General features: G+C 38.0%; 3 protein-coding genes across 6 annotated transcripts; 2 read left to right on the top strand and 1 right to left on the bottom strand.

Annotated features, from left to right (window-relative positions):
• Nucleotides 1-455: 455 nt before the first annotated feature.
• On the bottom strand, nt 456-3,694 carry arl6ip5a (ADP-ribosylation factor-like 6 interacting protein 5a). 2 transcript variants are annotated; one of them, XM_067373962.1, is made up of 3 exons: nt 3,372-3,593; nt 2,065-2,302; nt 456-1,536 (listed from the first exon to the last, which is right to left on the bottom strand). In XM_067373962.1, the coding sequence occupies exons 1-3, from the start codon at nt 3,453-3,455 to the stop codon at nt 1,349-1,351; spliced, it is 510 nt and encodes a 169-aa protein (XP_067230063.1). In that variant the 5' UTR covers nt 3,456-3,593; the 3' UTR covers nt 456-1,348. The 2 variants fall into 2 exon arrangements, with proteins under 2 accessions (XP_067230063.1, XP_067230062.1); XM_067373961.1 differs by having other exon boundaries at nt 458-1,536; nt 2,065-2,282; nt 3,372-3,694.
• Nucleotides 3,695-4,126: 432 nt separating this feature from the next.
• Nucleotides 4,127-9,312, top strand: trnt1 (tRNA nucleotidyl transferase, CCA-adding, 1). Of its 3 annotated transcripts, none has more exons than XM_067373960.1 (8): nt 4,127-4,314; nt 4,581-4,690; nt 5,003-5,196; nt 5,298-5,436; nt 5,553-5,679; nt 5,868-6,061; nt 7,544-7,797; nt 8,020-9,312. In XM_067373960.1, exons 1-8 carry the CDS (start codon nt 4,298-4,300, stop codon nt 8,266-8,268), a joined length of 1,284 nt encoding a protein of 427 aa, XP_067230061.1. In that variant the 5' UTR covers nt 4,127-4,297; the 3' UTR covers nt 8,269-9,312. The 3 variants fall into 3 exon arrangements, with proteins under 3 accessions (XP_067230061.1, XP_067230059.1, XP_067230060.1); XM_067373958.1 differs by having other exon boundaries at nt 4,218-4,314; nt 4,544-4,690; XM_067373959.1 differs by having other exon boundaries at nt 4,225-4,264; nt 4,544-4,690.
• Nucleotides 9,313-10,988: 1,676 nt separating this feature from the next.
• On the top strand, nt 10,989-14,791 carry avpr2b.1 (arginine vasopressin receptor 2b, tandem duplicate, 1). The gene is made up of 2 exons (XM_067373556.1): nt 10,989-11,859; nt 14,586-14,791. Exons 1-2 carry the CDS (start codon nt 10,989-10,991, stop codon nt 14,789-14,791), a joined length of 1,077 nt encoding a protein of 358 aa, XP_067229657.1.
• Nucleotides 14,792-15,008: the final 217 nt, after the last annotated feature.

Below are 15,008 nucleotides of genomic sequence, written 5' to 3'. Positions count from 1 at the left end.
AATATAATGTTATCATGGATCATGTCAATTATTATTGCTCCATCTGCCATTTTTCACTATTGTCCTTGCTTGCTTACCTAGTCTGATGATTCAGCTGTGCACAGATCCAGATGTTAATACTGGCTGCCCTTGTGTAATGCCTTGAACATGAGCTGGCATATGCAAATATTGGGGGCGTACATATTAATGATCCCGACTGTTAAGTAACAGTCAGTGTTATGTTGAGATTCGCCTGTTCTTCGGAGGTCTTTTAAACAAATGAGATTTACATAAGAAGGAGGAAGCAATGGAGTTTGAGACTCACTGTATGTCATTTCCATGTACTGAACTCTTGTTATTCAACTATGCCAAGTAATTTCAATTTTCCATTCATTGGCACCTTTAAACCAAATTTAGTTTTATAAAAAACAGATTTTAAAAACTTGAAATAGTTTTTGATACCATTTTTAATGAATATAGCCAGAAGCTGGCATGGCGTTAAAACAAACAAACCACAGCAATTAATTTGATTTCAATGTAAATCAAACTTTGATTAAAATAAAACACATGATTGTACCAAATAGTGATTTTATTAACACTTTTTGCATAGATTAGGAGTATAGCATCACAGGACATTCACATTTGACTTATTTTACTTAATAGGTGACAACAAAAAATTGCGCCATGAAAGGCTGTGCATTACAATAATTTACCAAATGTAAGAGATGATCTTAGGCATGATGCAAAAAAAACACAGTGTCTAAAACCCTCTTTCCTATGGTAAATCATTGTAGTGCAGGATTACTAATTGCTTTAACAAACAGCAATATGATGTTCAATAAAGTTCACATACACAACAAACAGAAGCCATTCTTCAACCAAGTATTGTACCTCATTATAAGATGTTTTCAGTTGCCATTACTTTTAGTCCAGACCATGCGCTCTTTCATTCGCAGAATTCCAGTTATCATCACACTGCAGAAAAATTGGAGATGTTAAATCTTATAAACCTGATGACATCTTATGTTATACTTTAAATTTTCTTAATGTAAGAATAAATCTATTTCGAAAGAAAAGAACTCATTATGCACACATATGACACATTACCCAACAGGTCATAGAAAGAAAAGATCTTTAAAAGATGAGATTTGAATTGCATCCTCTTACATTTGACCTGAGATGTAAACAAACATTATAAAACACTCTTTTTTTCAGTACAATTTGTTCATCCCTTTACAGAAAACACTAATGCGAAAAAAATACTTTCTTTTTTGCCAAATACACATGTTGGAAGAAACAGAGTGGATTTCACAAATTGTGCCAGCTGAAAGCAGTTCCTTCATGTATTGGTGAGAACCTCAGAAAGGCACTATTGACAGAGTTCATTCTTCAGTTTGCTCTCCAGAATGTCTTGAATTTTGCTGAAGTTCTCTTCTTGTTGACCCAGTGCTTCAAGTATGATCCCCATGGGTGATTTCTTGAGTCCAGCGCTCTCCATCTTATTCTCCAGTTTGTTTTTCATGTTCCGGAGGCGAAGCGATGCATGTGCAAAGATCACTGAAATGCAAAATGACAAAGCACTTTAAACTTCCAGATGTTTCATTGCGTGTTAAAGACTTTGGGAGTTTTTTAACTGTTGGGAGTTTTTACTTTTCAAGACACACAACCTTACTCTTGCATTCCATCTAATTTCCAACTTTTTAAGTCAAGTCAACTTTTTTTATATAGTGCTTTTAACAATACAGATTGTGTCAAAGCAGCTTTACAGTGATAACTGGTAAATGATTTTGGCTACACAGCAGCTCTTAAAGAAAGTGGTGTCAGTATCCATCTTAAGTAAATTCAGTATTGATTCATTCCATTGTAAGAATCAATAGTTATTAATTTAGTTCATTTATATCAGCACTAGAGTAAACAGTGATGTCATCATCCAGCTCAGTTCAGTTCGCATACAATGGTGTCAATGCAGGCAGATCCAATCACTGTTGAATTGCAAATGTCAAGACAGAATTTTTTTTTTCCTCCTTTCATTTTTCGCTAACAATGATCTATGGTAATGATAAGGATATTTCTTAAGAAACTTACTCAGAAGTGGTAGCTTGATTCCAAGCAGGAATACCATAACTCCACCGAAGAGTGACATGAGAAAGTAGCTCACGACCATCACCAGGAAAACAAACAAGGCCGGGTTCTCTTTCTTGAATTTTTTGATGATTGCCTTGTTCTCCCCTGCCCATACAGAGCCAATGAAGACAGAAGCGATCACTGCTGCACCCGTGAACATGCTCACAGGGTTCATGAACCTGTATGGACATAGAATTGACTGGTGACAGGATGTTATTGAGGCCAAAATCATGGTGATTATACTACAGTTCAGTTTTTTTTTTAAACTTATGCGTCAATGTCTTCTAAAAAAAGAAAAAAGGATTGTACACATAAATATTCCCTTTGTTATCCCAAAAACTCATTTGAATTTGTTCTAGATCACATCCTTCTAGCTTTATGAGAATACAAGCATGTCAATGGTGACACCTAATGGCTATAAAGTGTAAACACAATGTAAACACATATTGCTGACAAAAAGAGGCATTTTGGTCTGGACCATGTTGGTCTGAAAATAAATAAAACAACTAATAAACTTGACAGTTAAATAATAAACTTAGAAATAGACATTGATGACTGAATGATGACTGTGAAATGAGTTGCTAAATACTGCCCTCGTGCTCTTTGCTCATGGTCAGTGTCATGTGATTACACCCTTAAATATTGTTCAGACTTAGCAACTAGCTATAATATTAGAACCAAACGATAATCTCCCAGACATTACACTGGCATTCATCTTAGAAACACAGCTGCCCACATATCAATGCAACTATGTGTGTCCACTAACTATATTTAGGAAGAAATGGCTTCATGTTCTAATTTGGACAGGAAAAAAAAACTTTTGAAAGTTTATCCCAACGTATTTTTTTTTTTCAGCAAAACATTATGTACAAGTACAGTAGTGTACCAAGGTATAATGATGGTATCAAATGATAATATCAAGGTAGGTAACGTTACTGTAAGATTGCAATTATCATGTAGCATTATTTACAATATACTCCAAGATGGTACATATCCAAAAAAAAAAAAAAAATCATTATTATCATAGTACCATTTTTAAAACTCATTTACGCTGATTTTATCAGAACATTAGTAACAGTGCATTTAAAGTTGTGGCCATTTAAAGCTGAATGTACAGTTTTAACAGGATATTGCTTCTCGCGATACTTTCTGTAATACGATGTTTGCGTCGACGTGTCCAAGACATGTTAGAAATGCTATTCTGTTTACAGTTAAATCCCATATTTAGAATGAATGCTTAAATTAACCAACAAGACTATTGGACTTACCCTACAATCAGGAATACAACGATTGCCACCACCAGATAGTTTGTTTGATAATACAGGAGGTTGCTGACCACTCTGTTGTTCCATTTCGCCAAATCTCGCGTGTCTGGTTTGGCGAAGCGCTCTGAGCCTGGATAGAAATCATCCCAGCCTCTCAAAGGGGCGATTTCCACTTTAGCCATTGAAACAGACTAACCGGATACCAGCAGCTGCTCACTGCTTATGCACTAGCCTGTCACTTCCTCACTCTCGCGATGCGCTTTAAATGGGCGGTTACTTCAAGTGTAAACAAACCATCATGTCTGAATATTTAGGACTTGATTCAATCAAACAGATAATGCTTTTTATTGTCCTGCTCCTCGCATACAGTTTAAGGTTTACAGCCTGATTTAATCAACTCGCGAACAAACGATTCTCTTGAGTCGGATCTTTTAAATGAAACATTTGAACTGTTTCATAAAACAGATTGCCGGGTATCTTTGGAATACTAATTTCAACATACTACAATTTGGAACACATTAATTCTAATTTCCAATACTATTTAGGACGGATAGCATGCGAATTGGGACGCAGCATTAATCACGAATGGGTATGAATAATTCCGCGCGATTCCTTTGAAGTATGAACCGTTTGTTTCGGACATGTCCGATTCGGGAAGCCATGGTGAACGTAGGACTTGACTGATAAACATTAATTAACATAATTTAATTAAAACATCCAAAAGCGTTTTCTGCCAAGAGATGTAAATGTTTTAAAGGCAGCGTGTTGGGTGGGAGCATGAAAAAAAGCAAATAAACCATTTTCATTGGCTGTTAGTGTCATTACGTAGCTGTCCCGGAAACACCGTGTTGTCTGACCACGCCTCCTTGCGAATTTCTGTCATGGCTGCTCACGGCGTGAGTGAAACTACGGATGTGCTAAAATAGCATATGTTGTTTTCCCTCAGGTGAATAAATATTAAGTATTTTATGTCACGTTTGATACATTTATTGCGCCTTTCATTATAACCTCACAGTGTTTTTATCATTGGTAATTTCACGTTGTGTATCCATCACATTGGGAATTAACCTGGAAGAGTCACTTGAAGTCATATTAACTTAATCTACCATTTATACGTATTTACAGCATTAATTATATGACGGGAAATTTACAGACACTGACTTTGTTGCCTTTAGGTTCACCGATGTGGGCTAAATTATTTCTTAACCCCAGGTTTATCAACCGAGTTCATCTCACGTGGAGTCACAGATCACTAATCACAATGCAACTGAAAACTAAAGAGTTTGAGTCTTTATTTACCGACGGGCTGGTTGGCCTTGCTGGTAAGCTCACTTTATCTTACGCCATTATCACCCTTATAAAAGAAAAATTTAGTGGTGGCACCTTGATACAGTGAAGATATCCTCACTTTACCATTACCTTAGTACTAGTGAGAAGTTTGTACACACTTACTTATTGTCTGTTAATAGTATTTTCACATTTTACAATAATAGTAAAGTCACCATAACAAAACTATAACATAACATGGTACATTCAGTCAGGTGTCCATGTCCAAACTTTTGAATGATTACCATTTTCGTATAAAATGCTATTTACTTTACCAAGGAACATGATTTTTTTTTTATGATATATAGAAATATTTGAAAAGAACCAGTTTGAGCTGAGGATTGCAGGAGGGGCGGTGCGGGACCTTCTGTCAGGAAACCGGCCTGAAGATGTAGATTTTGCCACCACGGCCACTCCAGAGGAAATGAAGGGCATGTTCCAGACAGCAGGAGTCAGGATGATAAACAATAAAGGAGAGAAACATGGGACCATTACTGCCAGGGTAAAGTGAAGAATTTTATATTGATATTCCTAAAACATTTGACCTTTTGTCAAGCCTCTTTTAAACTTCTGCAGTGTGATCTGTTTTGGTACATTATATAGCTTCATAACGAGAACTTTGAAGTGACCACTTTGCGAGTGGATGTGCAGACCGATGGGCGGCACGCAGAAGTGGAGTTTACCACTGACTGGCAGAAGGATGCAGAGCGCAGAGATCTCACCATAAACTCCATGTTTCTTGGTAAGATATTTCACCTGAATGAGCCTTGCAATTTAATGAGTGAATTCCTCTTTAATTTAAAGTTGGCTTTTACAGGATTTGGAATCATTAATATTTGGCCTTTTGTGTTTTTAAAGGGCTGGATGGGACTCTATATGATTATTTCCAAGGATATGAAGACCTCAAGAACAAGAAAGTAAGGTTTGTCGGCAGTGCCTCGCTACGGATCCAAGAGGACTACCTTCGAATTTTGAGATATTTCAGGTAATTATATGCTATTACAGTATCTTGATAGAAAGTAGTTGGAAAGAAATACATTTTTTTGATAAGGTGAATAAATTATAATAGTTTAAAATGTTGTAAATATTTTTAATGAACACTGAAGTCCACTGTTTAGCCTATGAGTGGCTCTTGTGGTTTATCTTTGCATTTTTGGTCTGATTGCTCTATAGGTTCTATGGGCGGGTGGCAGCTGAGCCTGGGCAACATGAACCTGAGACTCTGGAGGCAATAAGAGAGAATGCCAAAGGACTGGCTGTTATCTCAGGTGAGAGGATCTGGGTGGAGCTGAAGAAGATGCTGGTTGGAAACCATGCTGGTCACCTGCTGGACCTTGTCTATGAGTTAGGCCTAGCCCAGTACACAGGTGAGAAACTAAGAAATAGAGATATTTGTTAACTGTGGCTGAAAAGATTAAGACTATTTATCTGTCTGTCTGTCTGTCTGTCATTGATCTGTCTTTTAGTGCTGGATAAATTGAGAATAATTCTGGATAAGAAGAATAATAATTTAAAATAGAGATCACAATTCTCCCACGATTCTATAGACAACTAAACAAAATAATAGAGGTTCTGACTAGGGCTGCACGATTAATCCCAGGAGATTTTCATGCGTGTCTCATCAGTAAAGCCGGTTCTGTGATTAGCGGTAAATGTCCATCACCTGCTTTCAAATGGAGCGGCACTTAATATACAGAGCTGTAGTTCGCAGACAAGCTACGCAATATCGCGTTCATACTCGCAGATGAATCGCCTTCGATTATGAACGCGATATTGCGTAGGTTGTCCGCGAACTACGGCTCTGTATATTAAGTGCCGCTCCATTTGAAAGCAGGTGATGGACATTTACCGCTAATCACAGAACCGGCTTTACTGATGAGACACGCATGACAAACACATGCGATTAATCGTGCAGCCCTAGTTCTGACAAATTGTAGCTGCAGCCTATTTAAAAATATTTAATTATTTGAATTAATTATTATTATTTATATTTTTTTTAAATCTGTGAATGATTCAATTACTCCTAAAGACTTCACTTGTCTCATTACTGGACAAATGTCATCCTCTCTGGATGTAATGGTTGGAGCTTGTCCTAGTCCAGCTCCACCTTCTTGGACCTAATGGGTCGAGTTGTGTTTAGCGATAGGGTTATGGGTAGGATAGGGTGTGGTTGGTCTGTCTAGCAATGCTCAGCCTCTTTTACTGGATGAATGAATGATTGAGTCAATGACAAATACATTTTTAACAGTCACTTGTCGCCACCTACTGGTGTAACAATGTAATTGATACAATGTTTATTTGAAGCCTCATTACTTTCAAATGGTGATTTACAAACGCACTTGGGCTCGGTTCAAGGCAACCGTCCCTACTCTATTTTGATCGCTACAGTAGACAGCAGTGTTTTTATATCCAAACTATAAACTTTTCCCCAGTACTTCTGTGACGATTAGAATTATTGTAACAAAAGTGTGGTTGAAAAGACTGTTTGTGAAGCTGTTTCATACCTATAGCCTACATAACAACTGCTCTCTCTGAATCATCTATCTTCTATTTAAAAACGCAATTGTGGAGCATAAAATTGGGCAATTTAACTTTTGGAGATTGTAAAAAGGAAAAAAGAAAAAGAAAAACATTACCTTGTGGTTACACAATTTTTGTCTAAAAGTTTTTTACACAAGATTTTTTTGTTAGAAAATAGTGTAAATGTTTTTTTTTTTATGAAAACAAATATATCTGGGTGTGAACCTAATTTAAACTAAATTATATATTTTATTATATTTGAATAGATGAGATTATAGATTAAGACTAAAACATATAAATATTCTGACTTGCTGTGTGTTTCCCTGCAGGTCTTCCAGCAGATGGCAATGTTGGAGAGATGAAGCAGGTCTGGCAGAGGGCTCAAGACAGCTCTCCTAAACCCATGACTATCCTGGCTGCTCTGTTCCGAAGCCAGGAGGATGTGGAGAAACTGGATCTACGACTGAAGCTGTCCAGAGAAGAGAAAAACCTGGGCCTCTTTCTGGTCAGATACAGACAAGATCTCATTAAGGGACAGGATCAACACGACAGCTTGAAACCGTACACAGATTTCATTATTGATGTATGTACATTTCCTCTAATATTTAGTACAAAAATGTCAGTACATCAGTTGCTGTACATTAACTTAATCCATTTAAATCATTTTGACATACAGAAAAATGTTTGTCAGACACTAGGAAGACCCGCTTTATCCCCATAATCATTACAACAAATCATTATGACAAAATTTACTCTATAATAAATATATATATATATCAGTATATCATTTTTTCCCCCATTGCAGTCTCGAGAGCCGGACTCCCAGAGTAAAGCACTGGAGCTTCTGAAGTATCAGGGAGAAAAGAAACTTTTAGATGAGCTGAGAAAGTGGTCCATCCCCCGCTTCCCTGTGAGTGGGCATGACCTGCGCAAGCTGGGCATTACCTCGGGTAAAGAGATTGGCACAATCCTTCAGGAGCTTAGGGACGTGTGGAAGAAGAGCCGCTATCAGATGAGCAAAGAGGAACTTTTGGCCAACCTCAGCAGATCCTGATGTCAGACAAGGAAACACACTAGTGTCAGAAGTGCTATTGTCTCTGCATGCATGTTCTATAATGCATTACGAGTCCGTGTACACAAGCTGCACCTCCATAGTGTCAACAGAGGAGCCATCAGGGCTGTATGGAGCACTTGTATAACACTTATTATTTTGTCCTGTGGCTTTGCAGATACAATGCTGCCAAAGGCTGAGGAATATCTATGGTTGCTATCTTGGGAGTATGTAATGGCTGTTTTTGGGATGCAGAAAATGTCTTGTAATATCAAAACATGCATTGTGAGATTTAGAACGCTTAACAAATGGAGCATTTACCCCGACACTTAACCATGGGCATCATAATCACTCTCTAAAAAGCGTTCTTTCTGAAGTTTTATAAATTAAGTTCCCTATCATTTTCCTTTTATAAATGGTGATTTTAGTTTGACATAATATCATTAATTTATTCATTAATATAATTGGTTTGAACAAGGATGCATCTAAATTGAATGACGGGATGCAGTTTCATTTCAATTTTTTTTTATTTGATGTGGGATTTTGCCCTTTCAGAAGAGTGAAGTGGAGTATTTATTATAGTCAAGAGAGTAATTTAGCTCTCCTGCAGAGATGACATCTTCGCATATGAAGACGTAGCCATGGTTTCAGTATGAGGAAAAATTATGTTCCTTTTGTCAGCAGTTCATAGTTAGTAGATGGTTATGTAACCAACACTTCAGGTGTTTACTTTGAAATAAAGTAGCACACATCAAGTATTACAGAGACGTGATGTCTTGCTTTAAGTCCATGGATGATCTTGAGTAATAATTTTGATATTTGAGTATTATTTTTGAAGACAATATGATAATGGTTTCACATTGATGAATGTTTGGGGTAAGCTGTGTCACATCATTTTTCCCATTCATTATTTCTAATTTTAACTGTTTTTATATATCTCCACAGCTTTACAAGAGTCAAAGACAATGTAAAGGTGTCAAAATTAAAGGGATAGTACACCCAAAAAGAAAATTCTATCATCATTAACACTGCAAATAAAAAATTGAAATAAGTACATTGCATAAGTATTCAAATCCTTAACTCGGTACTTAGTTAAAGCACCTTTACACCTTTACAAAGTCTTTTTGGTTATAATGTGACAAGCTTTGTACATCTGCTCTTGGCGATTTTCTTCCATTCTTCTCCTCAGATCCACTCAAGCTCTGTCAGATTGAATGGGGAATGTCGGTGGACAGCCATTTTCAGGTTTTTCCAGAGATGTTCGACTGGGTGAGCACTCATTCACAGAGTAGTCCTTAAGCCACACTTGCATTGTCTTATCTTGGTGCTTAGGGTCATTTTCCTGATGGAAGGTTCAGCTTCTGCCCTGTCCGAGGTCCTGACGAGTCCCCTATTCCCTGCTGCTGAAAAACACCCCCACAGCATGATACTGCCACCACCACACTTTACTGTTGGGATGGTATTGTACAGGTGAAGAGCAGTGCCTGGTTGGGAACTGAGGTCCATCAGACCAGAGAATATTGTTTCTCACAGTCTGAGAGAGTCCTTTAGGTTGTTTTTTTTTTGTTTTTGTTTTTAAAGTGTGTTTTCATGTGTCTTCGCTGAGAAAAGGCTTGAGTCTGGCCACTCTGCCCTAAAGGCCAGATAAGTGGAGTGTAAATTCCTCCCATCTCCATAAATGATCATGGAGCTTAACCAGAGTGACCATCAGCTTCTTGGTCACCACTCTAACCAAGGCTCTTCTCTATTGATTGCAGAGTTTGGTCAGGAGGCCAGCTCTAGGAAGAGTCCTGGTTGTTCCAAACTTCTTCTATTAAGGATTATGGAGGCTACAAGCCTCTGTGAACCTTCAGGAGTTTTTTTTTTTTTTTTTTTGTAGTCTTCCTCAGATCTGTGAATTGATACAATTCTGTCTGTGAGCTCTACAGGCAGTTCCTTTGACCTCATGGCTTGGTTTTCGCTCTGATGTGCATTTTCGGCTGTTAAACCTTTTATTGAGAGGTGTGTGCCTTTCCATATCATACCCATTCAATTGAATTTGCCACAGGTTAACTTGTATGTAGCATCTACAAGCGAAATTGTAGTGCTCCCGAGTTAAATTATAGAAACTATTTGCGAAGTAAAAAACTTTTATACTAATTACACTTGCTTGTAGTAATTTGCACCTCAGTGTGCTAATTAGTCGTGACAGAGTAGTCATTATTTATGTCGTGTTTATGCAGTAATTCTAATTTTGAACATAAAAATATGTGGGGTCAAATGGACCCCTACCACAACAGAAACAATAGAAATGGGAATTATTAAATTTCACGCATATTTTTATATTTTTCGTCTCTACAGGTTTTTTGTTTTTACATGAATCTTTAGTGCTTTTCAGTGACGATTTTTTTGGCAAAATGCATGGAAACCAAGAGTCGATAGGCTATTTTTTAGTCTTATTTATTAAGCATAACTGTCTGAATGAGTGTCTTTGTGTAATGAATAAATTCATAGTTCATCTTTTCTGCTTATAGATTTCTGAATGCAATTTTGTTCATGAGTAATTCTGAATGAAAGACCCACCCTCCATCCACCAGACCCACATATAAAAACCTCTAGTCTTCACTCACGCTCACACACTAAAGATGCGCAGACTCGTGAACACTGTCTTGTGTGCACAGGGTCAGTTGGACTGCAGGTTCTGAACTTGAATTATTTTTAAGAGATCTACAGTTAATAAGATAATGTCTTTCTTCGCATTAAACTTAAGCAACGCAACTTTAGAGATGGAAGTCACCGGAGATGAACCCCGGAACGAGCGCTTGGCTCAAATCGAGATCGCGCTTCTGAGCGTCATCTTTCTGTCCGCATCAACTCTGAACTTCGGTCTGCTGCTGGTTCTGTGGAGAAAGAGACAGCAGATGTCCAGGATGCGTGTGTTTGTGACCCATCTGTGCTTGGCGGACCTGGTGGTCGCTTTCTTCCAGGTGTGTCCTCAGCTCATGTGGGACATAACCGACCGTTTCATCGGTCCTGACCTCGTATGTCGTTTAGTCAAGTATCTGCAGATCGTCGGCATGTTCGCCTCCACTTACATGATAGTTGTGATGACGGTGGACCGTTATCAGGCGATCTGCAACCCCATGGTGACTTTCCAGAGGAGGCGCGCGCGCTGGAACTTGCCCGTGTGCGTCGCGTGGCTCGTGTCGTTCGTCTTCAGCGTCCCTCAACTGTTTATTTTCTCCAGGGTTCAAATCGCCCCGGGTGTCTACGACTGCTGGGCAGAGTTTATTCAGCCGTGGGGACCTAAAGCGTACGTGACGTGGACGACACTGGTGATATTCCTGGTGCCCATCGTAACTGTGACGGTGTGCCAGGTGCGCATCTGCCGCGCGCTCCAGATTAACATGTACCTGAAGACGCAGCAGCAGCAGGGAGGTGATGGACACCCACACTCTTATTCCTCTAGAGCCAGCAACGTGGTGTTTGTGTCCAAATCTCGGATTAAGACCGTGAAGATGACAGTGGTGATCGTGCTCGCCTACACCGTGTGCTGGGCTCCGTTCTTTACCGTGCAGCTGTGGTCTGTGTGGGACGCCGACGCGCCGACTGAGAGTAAGAGAAAGTCTTCTAACAAACACTTTGGGTCATGAAGTGTTATAAATTATCTATCTATCTATCTATCTATCTATCTATCTATCTATCTATCTATCTATCTATCTATCTATCTATCTATCTATCTATCTATCTATCTATCTATCTATCTATCTATCTATCTATTCTAAATTAGTGTAGCCTATATTTAAATGTTTTACTATGTACATTAACAGTCAAAAGTTTGGAATAATTAAGATTTTTTTTTAATTAAGAAGTTTCTGAAAGAAGTCTCATATTCACCAAGGCTGCATTTATTTGTTCATAAATTCAGTAAAAACGGTAATATTGTCAAATATTATTATAATTTAAAATAACTGAAGGATCACATGGAACTGAAGACGAGTAATGGCTGCTGAAAATTCAGCTTTGCCATCACAGAAATGATATTTTAAAATATATTCAAATAGAAAACAGTTATTTTAAATTATGCTATTTCACAATGTTAGCCTACTGTTTTTAATAACACACATATACTCGATTACATTATTCAATTCATTTCACATTTATTTGTATAGCGCTTTTCACAATTGCCTACTTACATATTAGGGCTTTTCACACTTGAAATAGTTAACCCTGGGTCATTCTAAACCCCGGGTAAACTGAATCCTGGGTTATCTTTATTCACGTTTCACACTGCTCATAATATACGCGGGGTTAATAACTGTCAGTTAATCCTGGGTATTCGTAAATGCCGTTTCACACTGCACATTTCTAAACCCCGGGTTATTTGAATATTCGCAGTGTCAGGACAAACACAGCACGTGACCCGTTTACATAATGGCTTCTAGCATTGCGCGTCCTCATATTACATATTGCTGACTGTAATATCAAATTTTTCTGAGAAAACTCATACACAGAAACGACTGTTTATACATCACGTAGGGCCTATGTGAATTACAAGTGTGAAACGCTCCTTTACACTTTAAATGCGGTGTTTAGGACGAAGATAACCCGGGGTTAAGCGCAGTGTGAAAAGTCCTATTGTTTCAAAGCAGCTTAACAGAAAATGCATGTTTCTGAATTAGCCTATAATTTAGAGTAATCTGTTATCATAGGTGACTGTGTCCAAGTCCATATGTCAGCTTTCTTACATCATAATGGTTTATATTTCTGCACATGTACTTAGCCTATCTTAGGAGAGTGGTCCTGAATGATATAATGCTACCCCTTGTAACTTGTTTCTAATTACTTAAAGGTGCCCTAGAATTAAATATTGAATTTACCTTGGCATAGTTGAATAACAAGAGTTCAGTACATGGAAAAGACATACACTGAGTTTCAAACTCCATTGCTTCCTCCTTCTTATATAAATCTAATTTGTTTAAAAGACCTCAGAAGAACAGGCGAATCTCAACATAACACAGACTGTTACGTAACAGTCGGGTTGTACGCCCCAATATTTGCATATGCCAGCTCATGTTCAAGCCATTAGACAAGGGCAGAACGTCTGGATGTGCACAGCTGAATCATCAGACTAGGTAAGCAAGCAAGAACAATAGCGAAAAATGGCAGATAGAGTGATAATAACTGACATGATCCATGATTACATGATATTTTTAGTGATATTTGTAAATTGTCTTTCTAAATGTTTCGTTAACATGTTGCTAATGTACTGTTAAACGTGGTTAAAGTTACCATCGTTTCTTACTGTATTCACAGAGACAAGAGCCGTCGCTATTTTCATTATTAAACACTTGCAGTCTGTATAATTCATAAAAACAACTTCATTCTTTATAAATCTCTCCAACAGTGTGTGATGTTAGCTTTAGCCACGGAGCATAGCCTCAAACTCGTTCAGAATCAAATGTAAACATCCAAATAAATACAATACTTATGCGATTAGACATGCTGCATGACGAACACTTTGTAAAGATCCATTTTGAGGGTTATATTAGCTGTGTGAACGGTGTTTATGCTGTTCAAGGCAAGCGCGAGCTCTGGGGGCAGGGAGCACGAGAATTAAAGGGGCCGCAACCTATATATCGGTGCAAAGTTAATGATGCCCCAAAATAGGCAGTAAAATAAAAATGAATTTAAAAAAATCTATGGGGTATTTTGAGCTGAAACTTCACAGACACATTCAGGGGACACCTTAGACTAGTGTTTCTCAATGGGGGCGTTCAGAGAACAACGGGGGGTGTTGGAAGCAAGATTTTTAAAAGGGGGGCGTTCACGAGTTTACACCAAAGATCCAGGCAAGACAAGATTAAACGTGTAATTACTTGCAAAAGAATTGCCTACAACATTATAAAATCTGCCAGTTTAACGTAACATGTCAGCTACGCTATGTATCGTTTCTTTTGCAACGATTATTTTTCCAGTCATAGACCAGCGCTCAAGCACTGACAAGAATTCACGTACTGTACTCCGCAGCGGTGCTGACTTGAACCAGTCTAATAGTCCCATAAATATACAATACAAACTCTTAATATTAGTGTGTCATAGTGATTCAGGATAAGAAAAAAACACGGTTTGGAAAATGGATTCATGATTAAGGCTAATGGTGTTTGGGGGATGGTAAAGGACCTTGATAATGGACAGGGGGGCGTTGGCCCAAAAAAGGTTGGGAACCACTGCCTTAGACTTATATTACATCTTTTAAAAAGATGTTTAGGGGCATTTATTGAGAATGTCATCATATGTAATTTCTTGTATCTAACCAATATATCAATTTTATCTTTTAGCTGCAACCTTCACCATCCTCATGTTGCTGGCCAGCCTGAACAGTGTTGCCAATCCGTGTATTTACCTGCTTTTCACTGTGAAGTTCCCCAAACTATTGGGAACTCTCATGTGCATGAAACACATAGACATGAAGGAGTCACTGCCTGATGAAGCTACGATGGTCAGCTCTCTGTATTTGAGCTTTAAACACTCTGACACACGGTGAAAAAGAAACACTAACAAGCATGTTCATTGGACAAACATGTTTTTGGACATGTACCTTATTAGTATTCTATTAGTACCATGTAAATTGTACATTAATATGGTGTGTTCAGTACCATAGTATACTGTAAATATCAAAGTACTATGATATGATCATCTGATACCATCACTGTACCATGGTATTAGCACAGTACATTTATGTAAAGAAAAAATGAAACCAG

The sequence above is a fragment of the Chanodichthys erythropterus genome, chromosome 21 (assembly GCF_024489055.1).
Source record: "Chanodichthys erythropterus isolate Z2021 chromosome 21, ASM2448905v1, whole genome shotgun sequence".
In the NCBI taxonomy this organism is placed as follows: Eukaryota; Metazoa; Chordata; class Actinopteri; order Cypriniformes; family Xenocyprididae; genus Chanodichthys; species Chanodichthys erythropterus.
This window is presented reverse-complemented; position numbering and strand designations above follow the sequence as displayed.